The sequence below is a fragment of the Tachysurus vachellii genome, chromosome 3 (assembly GCF_030014155.1).
Source record: "Tachysurus vachellii isolate PV-2020 chromosome 3, HZAU_Pvac_v1, whole genome shotgun sequence".
Classification (NCBI taxonomy): Eukaryota; Metazoa; Chordata; class Actinopteri; order Siluriformes; family Bagridae; genus Tachysurus; species Tachysurus vachellii.
The window spans coordinates 16166362-16185564 of record NC_083462.1 but is presented as its reverse complement, the minus strand read 5'-3'; the positions used below and the strand labels follow the sequence as shown (position 1 = coordinate 16185564).

The 19203-nt window shown below is 36.2% G+C and overlaps 1 protein-coding gene across 1 annotated transcript in view; it reads left to right on the top strand.

Moving 5' to 3' along the window:
- Positions 1 to 11847: 11847 nt before the first annotated feature.
- meis2b (Meis homeobox 2b) overlaps positions 11848 to 19203 on the top strand; it is a 16918-nt gene continuing 9562 nt past the window's right edge. Inside the window, exons 1-6 of the mRNA XM_060866026.1 lie at positions 11848 to 12156; positions 14060 to 14253; positions 16378 to 16519; positions 16703 to 16753; positions 18020 to 18070; positions 18150 to 18290. Coding sequence (XP_060722009.1) covers positions 12145 to 12156; positions 14060 to 14253; positions 16378 to 16519; positions 16703 to 16753; positions 18020 to 18070; positions 18150 to 18290 — 591 coding nt within the window. The 5' untranslated portion in view covers positions 11848 to 12144. The remainder of the gene's footprint in view (positions 12157 to 14059; positions 14254 to 16377; positions 16520 to 16702; positions 16754 to 18019; positions 18071 to 18149; positions 18291 to 19203) is intronic.

Genomic DNA, 19203 nt, shown 5'->3' with positions numbered 1-19203 from the left:
ACACACACGCTTCCCCCTCCTGCTGTCTGGAAAAAGGTACCGAAGCATTCGGGCTCTCGCGACGACTGTGTAACAGTTTCTTCCCACAAGCCATCAGACTCCTTAATAACTGGAACGGAACTGTATTGAGCACAACACACACATCATCTGTATGGACTGCACAGACCTACACCAAATACACACACTTCCAATATACATCCATCAACCTGTTAACATGCTCTTTACATCCATCAACTTGTGTACATGCTGTTTTTGCACACTTTTCTGCTCTTTGCACATTCTGTCTTGCACATTTCAGTCATTTGCTGTTTTGCACAATTCTTTACATTATCTCAGGGACCTGCTGCTATACCACTGTGTTCATTCTGTTCATTCATCATATCCAGGTTGCACTTTTTGTGGCTAGGACTTACTTACTAAGTCTCATTTCACTGTGTACTGCAACAGCTATATATGGTTGAAATGACAATAAAAGCTTATTGACGACTTACATTTGTGCTGTAGAATGTAAATCGTCTGCCAGTATTTAACATGCTGTAACTTGTTCTACCTGACCGTGGCTTAGTATAAACTGAACCTTCTTTTTTCCTGCTCTTTATCAGAGTTTAAACAGCACTGACTGGCATTTTCAAGTATTGAGATTTTTTTATATCCTTTTCCTGCTTTATTAAGTTCCTCTACCTTAATATGCAGGTCCATTGGCAGTTCTTTTGTCTTTCCCATGGTGCAGTATCCAGACAAGTCAGTGTATCACCTCATGAGCTGAGAAGCTCACTGATTATTTATGTACAGACACTAATTACAATTACAATGAATCACATGTGTGGAAACGTCCCTTTAGTAGACTTTTAAAGCTTTGTGTGTCGACCTGTGTGTGAGAAATACAAAAAATTAGAAAGGGTTCAGTTATCTACATTTTCTAATTATCTAAACTTTCTCCTGGCCAACGTCACCTCCAGCTTGCTCATTAAAGATAGGGACAGATTTAGAGATATACAGTAACTTCATTTTAAACTTTAAATTTGTAAAGTTGCTTTGAGACAATGTAAATTATGTAAATTGTGGTGATGCAGCTTTTATACTGTGATGATGTCACTGAGAACTGAATACTTTCATTGGATCAGACTTGATAAATTAACAAAATGTATGGGTATTTTGCCAGTTTAAAACATTTTTTTAAATAAATTGTCACATTTTGTATGTTATTAGGGGGGCACGGTGGCTTAGTGGTTAGCACGTTCGCCTTACACCTCCAGGGTTGGGGGTTCGATTCCCGCCTCCACCTTGTGTGTGTGGAGTTTGCATGTTCTCCCCGTGCCTCTGGGGTTTCCTCTGGGTACTCCAGTTTCCTCCCCCGGTCCATTCAAAGACATGCATGGTAGGTTGATTGGCATCTCTGGAAAATTGTCCCTAGTGTGTGATTGCGTGAGTGAATGAGTGTGTGTGTGCCCTGCGATGGGTTGGCACACCGTCCAGGGTGTATCCTGCCTTGATGCCTGATGACGCCTGAGATAGGCACAGGCTCCCCGTGACCCGAGGTAGTTCGGATAAGCGGAAGCGGTAGAAGATGAATGAATGAATGAATGTATGTTATTAGCTGCAGTGAGTCGTCACCCAGGGTTCACAATATAGATACTGTGTCTTTTTTCCAAACTAAACAAAAATCTATAAACACTCAGAAAATTTAGTAACCTTATTTTAGCATAAAATTAGATCATAGTGAATGCACAGCCAGCACCTTACATCTGAAGCTAGGACTGTTAAATATAAGATCTCTTGTATCTAAAGCGCTTATGGCTAATGAAATGATTTTTATTCAGAAGTTTAGTGTTCTGTGTTTAACAGAAACATGGATCAAACCAAACGAGTTTGTTACATTAAACGAAGCTTGTCAACCTGGTTATAGTTATATACATCAGCCGCATCTAACAGGAAGGGGAGGAGGCAGGGGAGGAGGCAGGGGAGGAAGTGTCACAGTCACTGGTGTAGTCTACGTGATACGCAGGTATACGCCGTATACCCACTAGGAAAGGCCAAGGATTTCCGTATACCCACTTAAAAAGCGTGAGGATACGTATCAATATCGTTTTGTGACAGAACTTTCATTCATAAATTCACCCTGTCTGTGTTGCGAACACAGACTGTGGTTGCGATTGCGAATCACTAACGCTTTTGGACCATTGGGGCTTCCGTGGCCTGTGACCTGATCTGACCTCACCTACCAAGGAGGAAAATCAGTTGCTTGGTGGTCTTTTTTGGCGCAAGTGTTTTACAAAGCCTGCGCCTAAAGCTACAGCAGCTTCGGGTGACACTTCAGCTGCAGCAGATGACACGGACATTACAGAAAATCCAGAAAATGAGGCTGATGCTATCGTGGTTGAGAAGCCATTGCTGTGCCACACAAGCAAAGAGGCAATGCACTCCTCAGATGCCCGAGTACAAATGTATTTGGAAAGCTTTGTAAACTACCAGTTCATTCAGTTCATAATATTCTGCAATTGAATTGAATTGAATTGAATTGAATTGAATTGAATTGAATTGAATTGAATTGAATTGAATTGAAACGAAACGAAACGAAACGAAACCTTTATTGCCCTGAAGGGAATTTGTTTTGCACTCAAGGAAGCCACATTAACATCCAACAACATTACAAACATAGAAGACACAAAACAAAAAAAACACAAACAACACAAACACAGCAATGATAGTGACATACAATAATCAGTCCAATATCTAAAAATGAATCAATAGCTAATTAAAAAAATTTCTTTAAAAATTCTAGGTGCCTGTGTCTCATCTGTTCAATAACTGAATGCTCCTCGGTACAAATGATGTAATGGCACGTTTAGTTTTTATTGGTGGCATTCGAAATCTACATCCAGATGGGAGTAAGGAGAACTCTAGGAAAAGTGGGTGGGATGGATCATCCAGTATCCTCAATGCCAGATTGAGGGTATACTGATCTGTAAGATTGGAGATGCTTTTAACATCGGATCCAGTAATTTTTCTGCCCATTTTAGTCACCTTATCCAGCATACTCCTGTTCTGGACAGAAAGACCTCCCCCCAGCACTGGATGGCGAAAGTCACCACACTCTGAATAAAAGTTAAGTAAAACAATGTCAAAGTCATTGTGTCTGCATTAAAACTACGCAGTTTCCTTAAATAGAGCCGTTGCTGTGCTTTTGAGTAGCTTGCTAGTGTGTTGGCAGACCAGTTGAGTTTATAATCAATAATAGTGCCCAGATACTTATATTCCATCACAGTCTCAATAACAGTCCTTTGAATAGTAACAGGTTGCAGTGGATGGTGCTTTTTTCTAAAGTCGATCACCATTTCTTTTGTTTTAGAAATGTTTAAAATTAGTGAGTTTTGATTGCAACATTCATGGAAGTGGTCAACCTCAGTCCTGTAATCCTGTTCATTATTATTTGTTAAAAAACCGACTAAAGCAGCATCATCTGCAAACTTAATCAGTGAACAGTTAGAATGGTGACTGACACAATCATTAGTATATAAAATAAATAACAATGGTGATAAAACACATCCTTGTGGCACTCCTGTGTTTGTCACAGTGGTTCTTGACCGACCGTGACCCACCCTCACATACTGTTGTCTGCCTGTTAAAAAGTCCTGAATACACTTTACAAGAGTGAGATTTACACCCATGCTTGTCAGCTTCTCTATCAATATGTGTGACTGGATAGTATTAAAAGCTGAGGAGAAGTCTGCAAACAGGATGCGTACATAAGAAGCCGGTGTTTCAAGATGTTTGTAAATTCCATTCAGGAGCCTTGTAACAGCATCTTCCACACCCCTTTTCTCTCTGTAAGCAAACTGTAATGTGTCCATTTGAGCTTGGGTTTGTATTTGAAGACGAATTAAAATAATCCGCTCAAAGCACTTCATAGCAAAAGAAATGAGTGCCACTGGTCTAAAATCGTTCAGTCCAACTGGTTTGGGTTTCTTAGGAAGTGGAAGAATTTCTGCTATTTTCCATATCTTTGGGACTTTGTGTGTGTCAAGTGATTTCTGAAACAGTCCTTTAAACACTGGGCTCAGTTGTTCTTTGCAGCTCTTTAGACCAGACAATCAGAGCTCCCATGTGCGTGTCAGCCGCTGAGCAGCGCCACCCCATCCGCAGTACATCCAGAACGGAGGATCCGAATGAAAGAAAATGAAAGAATGAAAGAGTGTTGGTGATAGAACTGAACAAATGTTTATTGTTCACTCTTAAATGTACATTGAAAATTGACAGCTGATAAAACCTGTGCTCCAGGTCCCATATTCATATAACATTTAAGGCTAAATGTAGCTCTTAAAGGTATAGTTCACCCAAAAATGAAAATTGTGTTATTTCCTCACCCTCAATTTGTTCCAAAACTGTATGAGTTTCTTTCTTCTGTTTAACACAAAAAAAATGTTGGTAATCAGACAGTTGGCAGCACCCACTGACTTTCACAGTAGGAAAAAATATAGACTATGAAAGTCAATGGGTGCTGCCAACTGTCTGGTTACCAACATTTTTCAAAATATCATCTTTTGTGGTATCAGCGGACTGTCTTTTGTTGCTTATAATAAATTGGAATGTTTATAACACATAAGCAGTCTTTAATAATGCTCTCAATTACATGTAGATGCATATTTTATGCATTAGTGAGTGTGGTGGTGCCTATATGGGGTGTCGCTCTAGGATGGGTGCATATGAGGCTGGGAGGGGGAAAAAAATCACAGTATACTCACTACAAAAAACTAGACTACACCACTGGTCACAGTTATTCATGATGATAAACTTGATGCCAAGCAAGAATCTAGACACATGTTTAACTCATTAGAAGTTCTTTATATTAACATAACATATGTAGCCACAAAAAATAATTCTACTGAGTCAGTTCCTCTTATTGTAATTTACAGACCTCCTGGACCATATTCTGAATTCCTCTGTGAATTTGCAGATTTCATTTCAAACCTAATTGTTTCTTTACACAAAGCAGTAATTTTTGGACACTTTAATATTCATTTTAATAAGTTAGAAGATCCTCTGAGAACAGCAGTTGTTTACATCTAGTTTACATCCAGTAGAGAGAAAAAAAATAGAATCCAGCTTTAAATAATCAGACCTGTATTTAAGAGTGATATAAAGATGGAAGGACAAACAGCTACAGACACACAGTGATGAAGAGAACATGACTGTGGGTGAGATCCAGGATGGGAAGCTGACTTCAGTCAGGATAAAGAATTCATCCTAAATGACTGAGATCTCTGAGAGACTGATGAGTCTCAGTGTAATGTTCTTTCTGTCCTACACACTACAGCTGTCCTTTTTTCATCACTTCTTTATTCATTTAATGCTTTAAATCTAAGCTCAATAAGTAGAAGGAAGTCTGGAAGAATGAATCCTACAATCAATAAAGAGTTCTTATTTGTTCATCACTGTGGTTTTATATAACACTCTAGATTACACCACAGTGAATTCTGGATCCTGTGACAAAAAAATCCACTACACCATTTTATCTCAGAATAAGCGTCTGAAGTTTTATTGAGCACAAGGCTGTACGACCGGATATTGCATCAGCACTGAACAGTTCTGTTGTTGTTTCACTTTGTAGCCGCTTGATGTCGCTGTAGATTTTGCATTATGACCTGCAGCTTCTCTGTAAGAGGTAGAAATATTTTATTCCTAAATTCAGTTCGTCAGGAAAAGAAATTAGTTCTTACATGAAATCTGTGATTTAATAACACATAAGAGTCCAGAAAAGAAGGAAACATTTTATTTAGGACATAAACAGAGAAATGTTCCATACTGTGACATCTGTATATAATCTTAATCTATTATTAAATTAATGTGACTTTTAAAACTATTTAATAAAAGTATTTTTTTTTATTTTCTTTTTAAAAACGTCTACATTAAGAATGTAAAAGAATAATTTTATATATGCTGATTTTCTATATTAAAAGAAACTAGCTGAGGTAAAGTAAAACTGTCAATTATTCTATTTCTTAAAAAAGATTTCATAATATTTTAATAACAATCAGTGAAACAAATGGGACCTTAGGATTAAATGTAATAGGTTTTTAATTTATTATTATTATTTTTTTAATATTTAAAACAATAAATTAATTAATTTGGGAAATTTAAGGGCAACTATAAATAAGAATAAGAACACACAAACACACACACACCATTTCTATTTTATATTTCATTATCTGTGCCATGACTTTCTTCTTCTTCTTGTTGTTGATGTTGTTGTATTTGCTGTTCCTGTTGTTGCTCTTGTTGATGTTGTTGTTGATGTTGTTGTTGTTGTTGTCATTGATGTTGTTGTTGTTGTCATTGATGTTGTTTTTGTTGTTGATGTCGTCATTGTTGTCGTTGTTGTTGCTCTTGTTAATGTTGTCGTTGATGTTGTTGTTGTTGTCATTGATGTTGTTGTGGTTGTCATTGTTGTCGTTGTTCTTGTTGTTTATTAGAGATGAGCCGGATACTTGGCTGAAACGAGTATCCGGTACGGATAAAGCACTTCTGCCGAGTACGAGTATTATACGAGTAATACGAGTCAATATCTGTGCTCGGATTGAATGAAATTCATTACAGCGCCCCTCCCCTACACACATACAGATGTATTGTGTTGCTGTGTCTCGCTCTGCTCACTCACAGTCACACACATAACAGCTCTCTGTCTCTCCCTCAGTCACTCGGGTTTGCGGGTCTTTTCCGTTAACCTTTAGGGTTTCTTCAGCTTTTTTACTTCGGGTTGTAACGTTAATAATACGTACTTACTAACCAGTAGAGTTCTGGTAAACGTGGGTTCGTTCAGACGTGGTGCCTACTTGGTAGAATGCGACTCGCATTGCGTCTCTGCCTGTCGGAGATTTTTTTTCTTTTTTAAACCTTCAGCTGTCTCTAACCAGTAACCAGACACTGAGTGTCTGACACGTTTTTGCTGTATTTCATAAAAACATAAAGGTAGTAAGCTAGTGTTATAAATATTACAAATTAATTATTACCGGTTAAAGCCCCACCCATTTCAATACAAGCCCCCCCTACGTCCCAGTTATGCCCTACCCACTCCGAGTACGGATACAGATACAGATAATTCATATGGTTAACAGATACGGATGCAGATACAGATAATGCTGTACTCGCTCATCCCTATTGTTTATCTCGCCCCACCGCTGACAGAGCCTCTACATTTATCAACTCTTCCACAGCTCACTAGTTTTAATGGTTTTTCATCATCTCCTAATATAAATAGTTTTTTTTTCGTCTCATTGTAGATGATTCAGTCACCTTTTATTCCATGTCTTCAGTTTATTCCTGATTCTGTCACTGTGTGAGATTTAGACAATTTAAATTACAGTTTAACAAAACCTAAGTTCTGTGACTCAGCAGTTGTTGAACAGTGTGTGGCTCTACAGACCTTCACATCCTCCTGCCTTAAGCATAGACCTTTTTCATTAAATACAGATAATCTTGTTTCTTTCTCTGGTCCTGTGATGGTTCCATCTTATGGCCAATTCTCTTCTAGCTGCATAATCTAACCATAACACTTACTTTCACTGCTACTCTGATGACATACAGCTTCATCTTCCCCTGAATCTCAGTGAAAGCTGGTCTATAAAGTCACTCACAGATTGCTTTTGGGATATCAGGTGTTTGATGTGATATTGTTTGGTCTCAGTCTTTATGAATCTTGGGTAAATTGTCTTATATCTGAAACACATTCAAAACCTTGATTTCATTTGATTCTGACCTCAGAACTGACCAACAAATCAAATCAGATTTATTGCCCAGTCGTAAACCTTTAATGACTTACAGAAAATTATTCATACTTTTATGTCATCATTTATTGATTACTGTCTTTAAATCAGAGTCCATCAGTCCTTCTCAGTCCCCGTTGTTCCACCTTCATTAGAAAACAACAGTACAATTCTTTCTTCACTACAGTGTTTTCCAGTTCAAGTGCAGTTTAAAAGTTTTATTTTTTAAGATATTTTAGTGGTCTGCATCTTTACATTCCTGTAGTGTAATTCCAAGCATGGTTCACAGTTCATGGGTATTTTTCATTTAAAACAAAAAACTTTAAACACTTACGTTATTGTCTCACTCACTCACTCATTTTCTACCGCTTATCTGAACTACCTCGGGTCACGGGGAGCCTGTGCCTATCTCAGGCGTCATCGGGCATCAAGGCAGGATACACCCTGGACAGAGTGCCAACCCATCGCAGGACACACACACTCTCATCACGTTATTGTATTGTTATCTTCAAAAAAAATACCATGTAAAATAAATGCAATTTTTTTTATTTCAGATATTCACTCATTTGGAATTTATCCATCAAAGTGGTGTGTAGAAGACAGTGTGGAGAATAGAACACACATCAGTTAGAGAGAAATCTGCATCAGACTCGGTGAAGAGTTTGATGAGGAGACCAAAGATGGCCAGATGATTCAAAGTAAGACAATTCATTCTTAAGTATTTAAGTGTCAGACTTTGGAGGAGTAAATATATAATTCTCTGAGTTTTGTGGTGATCTTATACACCATCATCTAGTCTGATTTAAAGCATTTTATAAAAGTTATATTTCAGTTCATCACAGAGCTGTTTTGTGACATTAAAGTCATTTCCTTGTATTTGAGTTTGATGTCAGGTGAGATGATGTCAGGTGTTTTCATCACTGACCTGCAGCAGAAACTCCTGTTTATTAGAAATCAGATTCAATAAAGAATTTATTTCATAAAATGTGTCTAACATTTATGTTCTTCTTGGTCATTGTGGTTTTTTATTACAGCGCTATGCACTACAGGTTTATTTTAATGCATTGTTTCTATAGTAAAAAACAGTAATGGTGTGTAAAATTTTCCTTTATTTATTTACAATAATTACATTATTACACTGTCACAGCCTGAACATTACTGAGATCACAATCTATTCTTCTTTTCATTTCATGTCCAATGTTTATACGGGCAGTCGGAATCGTTGTGTAGTTCTACCTTTTAGCCACCTGATGGCGCTGTAGTTTTGATGCAGCAGAACTTTCCTCAAGGAGCCAGAAACATTTAATTCTCAGCAAACTCTGTTCATGTCAGGGGAAGGAATTAATTACTGCCTAAAGGTGTGTTATTTAATAATGTCTAAAAAATCCAGAACGTTTCCTAAGAAGACAAACACGAGAAGACATTTAAAAGAATTAAAAACACCAAGCTATCAGTTCTCATCGCAATCGGACTCAAAACTGTGACTTCGAGCCGTTTCTTCTGACACTAAATCTATACTTTAGTAAATGTAAATTAATGGTTTTGAGATTAATTTATTAAAAACAGGTCCCATTTTTAAAGCGAGACTTTTACATTAATGAATTTGTGAAAAAAATGTTTAAAATGAAATGTCTTTTTATTTCGGTATATTTAGATTTCAATAGTACAAAGTTATTTAAATAATTTGAAACAATATAATATAAGTAATATTTATAAATTAATTAATTTATTCAAATAAAAAAAAAATCCAAAAATTACAAATTTAAAAATACAAAAACAAAATAAGTCTCTGTGTGTTTGTGTGTGCGTGTGTGTTTTGTGTGCATGTGTGTTTGTGTGTGTGTGTTAACAATAGAATTTTTTGTTATTGAATATCAGCGCGGGGGCATGGTGGCTTAGTGGTTAGCACGTTCGCCTCACACCTCTAGGGTTCGATTCCCGCCTCTACCTTGTGTGGAGTTTGCATGTTCCTCCGGCTACTCCGGTTTCCTCCCCCGGTCCAAAGACATGCATGGTAGGTTGATTGGCATCTCTGGACATTACATCTCTGGAAAATTATCCGTAGTGTGTGAGTTGGCACTCCGTCCAGATTGTATCCTGCCTTGATGCCCAATGACGCCTGAGATAGGCACAGGCTCCCCGTGACCCGAGGTAGTTCGGATAAGCGGTAGAAGATGAATGAATGAATGAATATCAGAGCACTGCTGCAGGCCGCAGATACACACGCACCATAAATCACTATAAAATGAGCTCTCTCTCTCTCGTGTGTGTGTGTATGGGATTAATTACTAATTAAAGGTGTAAAAGGAGTAGATTTTAGTTTAAAGTGTTTTTTTCTGAGAATTAATCAGTCTGTAGTTCTTATTTTCAGTTCTTATTCACATTTAACATGTTTATTAAAGATAAAAGAAAATCCTTTACATTTATTAGGTCTAGCAACACAATATACACAAAATACAAAATACACGCAATGTACACATTGTACACAATATACACAAAATGCACAATACACGCAATGTACACAAAATACACAAAACACGCAATGTACACAATATACACAAAATACACAATACACACATTGTACACAATATACACAACATACACAAAATACACATTGTACACAATATACACAAAATACACAATACACACATTGTACACAATATACCCAAAATACACAATACACACATTGTACACAATATACACAAAATACACAGTACACTCATTGTACACAATATACACAAAATACACAATATACACAAAATACACAATATACACATTGTACACAATATACACAAAATGCACAATACACACATTGTACACAATATACACAAAATACACCATATACACATTTTACACAATATACACATTGTACACAATATACCCAAAATACACAATACACACATTGTACACAATATAATCAAAATACACAATACACACATTGTACACAGTATACACAAAATACACAATATACACAATATACACAAAATACACAAAATTGTACACAAAATACACAATACACACATTGTACACAATATACACAAAATACACAATACACACACATTGTACACAATATACACAAAATACACAATACACACATTGTACACAATACACACATTGTACACAATATACACATCGTACACAATACACACATTGTACACAATACACACATTGTACACAGTGTAAATTATCTCTTCAGTATGTAACACATTCATATGGAGAAGTTTCTACATTTCATTTATCATCATCACATTAATCACAATCGGTAAAATATTTAATTATTACAAATAAAATAATTAAGATCATGGGTTTTGTAAATGATGGAGTGTATATAATAAATGTGAAGTAAGTCTGCAGGTAGAATATAAAATGAATGTAAATACTATAATGTTTAACAGCGCGTGAGACCCGAGAGCGTGATGTGATGTGATTTATTATAATCAGATTCTGATTTAATGTTTCTGCGATGAGAAGCGTATCATCAATCACTCTGACACACCACCACACTGACACACACCAACACACCACAACACCAAAACACACCACTCCACAACACAACACACCAAAACACACCAAAACACACCACAACACACAATACACCACAACACACCACACACCACAACACAGAATACACCAAAACACACCACACACCAAAACAGACAACACACCACACACAATACACCACACACAACACACCACACTATGACCCTCTTCTGAAAAAATAATCGGTCTGAATTCGATTTAAAACAGAATTATTTATTAACGTTATGAGCACAAAATAATAAATAATATACAGGATGAAAATCACTTCCGTGTGAGACATGTTTCTTTTCAATGTTTTGTTTTTAAACTTTTTTAACATTAAAATCATTAGATGTTTATTGTGAATTTTTGTTTTGTTTTGTTTTAAAGACAATATTGTTTCAAATTGTAAAGGACACACACACACACACACACACACACACACACACACACACACACACACACACACACACACACACACACAGTTAAATCCCTCCCTCGTGCGTCTCTCCTCCTCCTTTCATTTTTTTTCTTCTCCTCTTTCTGACTTTTGGTGAGCGCGCGCGCAGAAACTGCAGCGGAATGATGAAAGGAAGTATGGAGAGATTTAAGGATTTATTTTAGCTTCTCTACAAAACAAGAAACAAGAACATCTTGAGATCCGCCTCAGAAATGGAGACAATAATCAGTACCTCCGACTTTCACATGGAGTTTTATTTCTGAAACAAAAATGACTGATTATTTACAGATTGTATTTGTTCAGTGATTTACATCAGATTAATATCGGATTACACACACACACACACACACACACACACACACACACACTTGACCACTTTAACTGAAGCTGAGCTGAACACTCACGATGGCGCAGAGGGTAAGGACACATCTTTAATCATTGGATTATTAAAGACAACTTTCACTTTGTTTAATTACAATTTAAATAAAATTTCATTAAATGTTTTTATTTCACATACTTTTTAGATAATGTATGTGTTTATAATATTATTATCTAAGGTATTTAATATAAACTCTATGTTTGTCACAATTTATTAATATTTTATACACATAACACTTTATCATTAAACTTGTGAGAGTTATTATCATCCAAAGTATTTATTCTAAACCTTTATTATAATACAGTTTTTATTTTAATTTTATAAAATTACATATGTTTAGTTACATAAATTACACCAATATTTCTGTAGTCCATAAAAAACTTACAGATTTATTATATTATATTCTTGACACTTTCTATTTAACATCTAATCTAATTATGTCTTTATTATTAATCCTGATTTGAATCTTTATTCTTACTTTGTTTTTGAAATTCTTTTAATTCTGTGGATCTCAAACCACTTCACAGATAATAGATTAATAGATAAATAGACAAATAGATAAATAGACAAATAGATGAATAGATAAATAGACAAATAGATAAATAAAAAAATTAAAAATTAAAAAATAGATAAATAGATAAATAGATAAATAATTAAAAATAAATAGACAAATAGATAAATAGACTTGACTCATCATCATTTAAAAAGATAGATTTTTATTTTGCATTTCATCAAAGCTGCTTTCTATATTTTTTTTTTGTACTTATAGGTTCAATTAATTTTATTATTTAAATTTGTAGTATTATTAATTTAATTATTTAAATCTCCATATAATTTTTTTGTTCTTATTTGTTTAATCTGTGCTTTCTATTACGTGACATTTTATCACACCAGGCTGCTGCTGAGTTCTGGACTGTTGATTAATTCTCTCTAACAGCTCTGACTGTATTTCAGGTTTATATTAATGTCTCTGATACCTTATCGTTTCCATAGTAACAGCTCATTCACAGCTAGTTTACAGCTGTTATAATTGAGAGTTATGTGTTGAGGAAACAGTGACATTCAACACCATTACATGTAACTATAAATGGATAAAAACGTTTGATGTGACATTCATTAATTCATGTGTTGAGTTAATTAGACGTATTTATTAATAACCAGAAGAAGAAAAAAAATAGAAAAGAAAAGGAATAAAAAATAAGTATTGGAGCACAAAGTATTGGCCCCCCTCTGACCCACAGGAAAGTGATCAGCAGTGTGCAGGTCTGATTTAAATACTTTTTCTGAGTGTCTTTATTTTTGTAGTATTATGTGTGACGTTCCCTCACCAGACATCTCTGAACCATCAAAGCTTCAAACTACATTAGAATTTTTTTACACCTTCATTTAGCTGACAGAAGAATGTTCAATATCACAAAAGATGCTTCATGACCTGTGGACCAGAATATTTCTGCTGTTATTGTTTTTTCTCCAGTAGGAAACATCGCATGAGTGTGTGTGTTTCCTGTGTATGTGCGTTTCCTGTGTGTGTGTGTATGTGTGTGTGTGTGTGTGTGTGTGTGTATGTGTGTGTATGTGTGAGTGTGTGTGAGTGTGCTTTAAGTGTGGACTTTTCATGCATTTTGTTTATCAGGAGGTTCCAGAGCCTAAAAGGATCTTCAGGGTTCAGTTCCTGGTCCCTTTCTTTTCTTTGTCCTATTTATTTCCCTTTCATTCAGTAATAATTAACGTTATGTGTATTTGGTGTGTGTGTGTGTAAGTGTGTGTGGTGTGTGACCCATAATGCATTGTCTATGTGTTGTGTGTGTAATCTATGAAGTCTCTAGTTAAAGTTACATTATTTGAAGCACAGTGCTGGAGGTCTGTAGCATCTCTGAGGTTCATAATTATGATGTTGTGAATGTTCTCCAACATTCCAACAACTGTTCACTTATCTTTCAGTATGAGGACTTAGCTCATTACAGCAGCATGATGGACAGCGTGGGTGTGTACGGAGAGCCACACACACATCACCACCTAAACCACGCTCCACCTCCACCTCCCACCAATCAGCAGTATGTGACATCACACGGCATCATGGCGGGCATCATGGGCACCAACGATGGACTGAAGAGAGACAAGGATCTGATTTATGGGTAAATTTAGTATCATTCTTTTTAACCACAGCCTCAGATCTTCATCATCTATCTCCTCATCATCTAACTCTTCATCATCTATCGCCTCATGATCTAACTCTTCATCATCTAACTGTTCATCATCTATCCCCTAATCATCTAACTCTTCATCATCTAACTCTTCATCATCTATCTCTTCATCATCTATCTCTGCAACATCTATCGCCTCATGATCTAACTCTTCAATATTCAATTCTAGTTTATTTGTATAGCACTTTTTACAATTGACATTGTCTCAAAGCAGCTTTACAGATCATAAACATAGAACAAAAGGTTATTATAAAGAATAATATAAAGATTAATAGAATACAAAAAATTCAGATTAATATTAGATATATTTAAATGTGTATGTATTTATCCCAAAGAGCAAGTCTGAGGTGACTCAGGTGACTGTGGGGAGGAAAAACTCCCTTAGATGGTAAAGGAAGAAACCTTGAGAGGAACCAGACTCAAAGGGGAACCTCATCCTCATATGGGTGACACTCGAGGGTGTGATTATAAATATACAGTCTGATAAATGTTGTACTGATGAGGAGGGGTCTGAAGTCAATCGTAGCTGGAACAATTTCAGAAGTGAAGAGGAATTAATGTAGCTGCTGTTCATAATATTTGCAATATTTATATATTTCATATATACAGTATGTCACTAAATGACAAAGTGCATGGATGTATTATGTGGACACCTGACTAAAGAGATGAGTTTTTAATCTACATTTAAACTGGGAAAGTATGTCTGAGCCCCAAACACTATCAGGAAGACTATTCCAAAGTTTGGGAGCTAAATAAGAAAACGCTCTACTGCTTTTAGTAGACTTAGATATTCTGGTAACTACCAGAAATCCTGAGTTTTGTGATCTCAGAGAGCTTGAAGGATTGTAACGTGTTAGAAGACTAGTTAGATACATGGGAGCTAAACCATTAAGAGCCTTGTACGTAAATAGCAGCAGTTAGTAATCAATTCTAAACTTAACAGGTAGCCAGTGTAAAGATGATAAAATTGGTTATATGATCATACTTTCTTGTCCTAGTGAGAACTCTGGCAGCTGCATTTTGGACTAACTGTAGCCTATTTATTAAAGATGCAGGACAACCACCTAGTAATGCGTTACAATAGTCCAGTCTAGAGGTCATGAATGCATGAACTAGCTTCTCAGCATCAGATAGACAGGATGTTTCTCAGCTTGACAATATTTCTAAGGTGGAAGAAAGCTGTGTTTGTAATATGGTGATATGATTTTAAAGACAAGTTACTGTCTAATAAACACCCAGGTATTTCACTGTTGAGCTACTAGTAACAGAACATCCCTCTAAATGGAAGTTGAAGTGTGAGAGTTTCTGTTTACTGGTTTTTAGACCAGTAAATAGTATTTCTGTTTTATTGGAGTTTAACAACAGAAAATTACAGCTCATCTACAGTTTTCATTTAAACAATTTTCATTCATTTTCAATTTTTAAACAATTTTAATTTAACAGAAAATTACAGCGCATCTAATCTTTTATCTCTTTAACGCACCATTTCTTATTTATTTAAATTCACCATCCTGCAGTTTTATGATGTTTTACTTAGCAGACTGTTTGAGTAAACATCCAGATTACAATAATTCATAATAATTCCTAAACCTGATCTTGTCTTTCCTGGGAACTTTACATCATTCAGTAAAACATATTTAGGAGATTCAGTAATGCTGGACACTCAGAGTGATGAGGAGCATTTTGGGTAACGTTGGATGATGCTGTGTTTCTGTCACGAGCACGGGGATAAAAGGCCCAAATGCAGGATAGCTTAAAAGACAAACAGGTTTTAATAACTTAAAAAACATGAACCATGGACACCGACTCGAGACATGACACCAAGACAAAACAAAACAAAGGATTCCACGCTGCACAAGGCAACGCGGCTTAACTAAATGCTAATACTAATTAATCAGACACATGAGGGACAGGTGTGCAGAGGCAGGGAGGAAGAGACAAGGACGGGGCAGACACGTGAACACAGAACACAAACAAATGCACGTGGCCAAAGTCCGGGCTGAGTCCTGACAGTTTCAATATGAATTAGGAAGCCACTGTTCTCTGCTCCCTCAGTCATCCTCTGTTCCCGTTACTGGCTCTGGTGTTTGAGAAGTGTGAGTTAGCGACGTGTACGCCGCGGGAGCCGGGCGGGGCTGGAGGAGACGTGTGTTCATCAGACTCCTTTAACGAAGACATCACTGTTTTTGCCAAACAGGTAGATAATCAACATCATTCACTCAATAATGTTAATCTATCCAATAATAGACCTGTTTAACAAAATAATCACCAACATTTTCCATACTCTGGATCTTATTAGTGCTACATTAACACTGAAGTAATGCTGCGTCTGTAAATTATATCACTATCATATTTAACTGTTTGTTTGTTTATTGTATAGATACGAGCAGAGAATCCAATTTTCTCATCCAATCCAGAATTGGACAATTTGGTGAGTGACACCATGAGCTCAGAAATATATACACTAGATATATGTTTTAATATAAACTAATATAGTATATATCTAAAATACATCAGTGCTACATTGTACAAATGTATTATATACACTGAAAACGTTCTAACACTTTTAGGTCATATAGAACATTTATTTGTTCCTCAGTTGTCTCTCTGAAGGAACTGGTAACGTTTCTCTGTAGAACACACACAAGTTAATTAAATTTTTTCAATTCAAGTTTATTTGTATAGCGCTTTTTACAATTGACATTGTCTCAAAGCAGCTTTACAGAACATAAACATAGAACAAAAGTAATAAATCATATCATGAAATCATAATACAAAACTCAAGATTAATATTAGATATATTTAGTTCACAATGTGTTTGTATTTATCCCCAATGAGCAAGTCTGAGGTGACTCAGGTGAATGTGGGGAGGAAAAATTCGCTTAGATGGAAAAGGAAGAAACCTTGAGAGGAACCCGACTCAAAGGGGAACCTCATCCTCATATGGGTGACACTGGGGGTGTGATTATAAATATACAGTCTGATATATGTTGTATTGATGTAAAAGACCACATGGAGTTCAGATCTCCTCTTTAGTATAGCAGAGTCTAACTGGAGCTGGTAGCTCTCTAGATGTCTCAGGATCCTCACAGCCTCATCTCAGTGGAGGACCAAAATTTTCATGGCACAGAAGACAATCGGAGCTGGTACAATTTCTGGATGCCTCGGGATGGTAGAAAGAGAGAAGCAGTGGAGAGGAATTAACATAGCTGCTGTTCATAATATTAACAAGCACTAGATGATTATGTGCATTTGGTCTGATGTAATAGAGCACAATATTATGGGATGTATTATGTGTACGCCTGACTAAAGAGATGAGTTTTTAATCTACATTTAAACTGGGAAAGTGTGTCTGAGCCCCGAACACTATCAGGAAGACTATTCCAGAGTTTGGGAGCTAAATAAGAAAACACTCTACCACCTTTAGTAGACTTTATATTACAACAGAAGGTTCCACACAGAAGTCTTTTAGGAAGCGAGGGACTCTAATTTCTACACCCCACCCTTAAAGAACCCTCAAGGAACCAATTTGTTCTTGCATTATCACAGATCATCAGCAAATGAAATAATTAGCATGAATTTGTGAGAGATTTCTCTCAGTCTGTTCCAGCTGATTGATGACATATTGGCACAGAGCTGATGTTGTAGGGCTTTAAAAACAACACAATCCAGTGATTTCTCTCCTTCTTTCTTCCAGATGATTCAAGCAATTCAAGTATTACGATTCCATTTGCTCGAACTGGAGAAGGTAAATTAAAGCTAATCTGCAGTTCTCATGAAAGTAAGCAGTAATTATTGTCTGATTGTGATGTTGGTGTTGGTTTCAGGTTCATGAGCTGTGTGATAATTTTTGTCACCGCTATATTAGCTGTCTGAAAGGAAAAATGCCAATTGACCTGGTTATTGATGATCGGGATGGATGCAAGTCTGATTTTGATGATCTAACATCCACACATCTATCAGATCACGTAAGATTTTTAATGATGTGGTGATTATTAAACATATTTTATTTACATATTTACTGTATGAATACATTTTTACTCCTAGATATGATGAGGAAGATACTGTACGATGAACTGTACTGAACTGGTCTTTTATGATGATGATGATGATGATGATGAAGATTTGAATTTAATTCTCACAGCCACAAAGCTGCATTACAGAGACTGAAATATAAAGTTTATATAAAAAGTACAAATTTTTTGCAGAGGTGTGTATTTTGTATCATATTTGTATAATTTAGTTTTTCTACACTTTCACTCGAGGTTATGGGTCTCTCTCTTGAGGGTGTGAGTATGACTATTATACCACGGTGCAGGTGTTTTGTCTCTAACCTTCATTAATCGGCTTGGGGCAACAGTGTCTAATGTGCGAGTGAGTGTAGCACCTATGCTGTTAGTCATTACATCTAGATGGTTTGTGTTTAAGGGTACAGTAAGAAGTCCAGACAGGTCAGGCAGGTTATTTGTGAATCTGTCTTTAGTGGTCAGAATAATAGTTCTATCGAGTCGATAACGTGGTGAGACACAGTTAGTCTGTTCTACAGGTAGTGTATACATTATGAGGTAATGGTCTGTGATGTCATCACTTTGAGGTATGATATCTATATCAGTGACCTCTATTCCATGTGACATTATTAAATCTACTGTATGTGTGTGTGTGCATATGTGTGTGTATGTATGTGTGTATGTGTGTGCATGTGTGTGTGTGCGCATGTGTGTGTGTGCATGTGTGTGTGTGCATGTGTGTGTGTGCATGTGTGTGTGTATGTATGTGTGTGTGTGTGTTTATGTATGTGTGTGTGTGTGTGTGTGTGTATGTGTGTATCTGTGTGTGTATGTGTGGAGTTTTTTTAATCAGGGGTTTGATAACCTCCTTTAT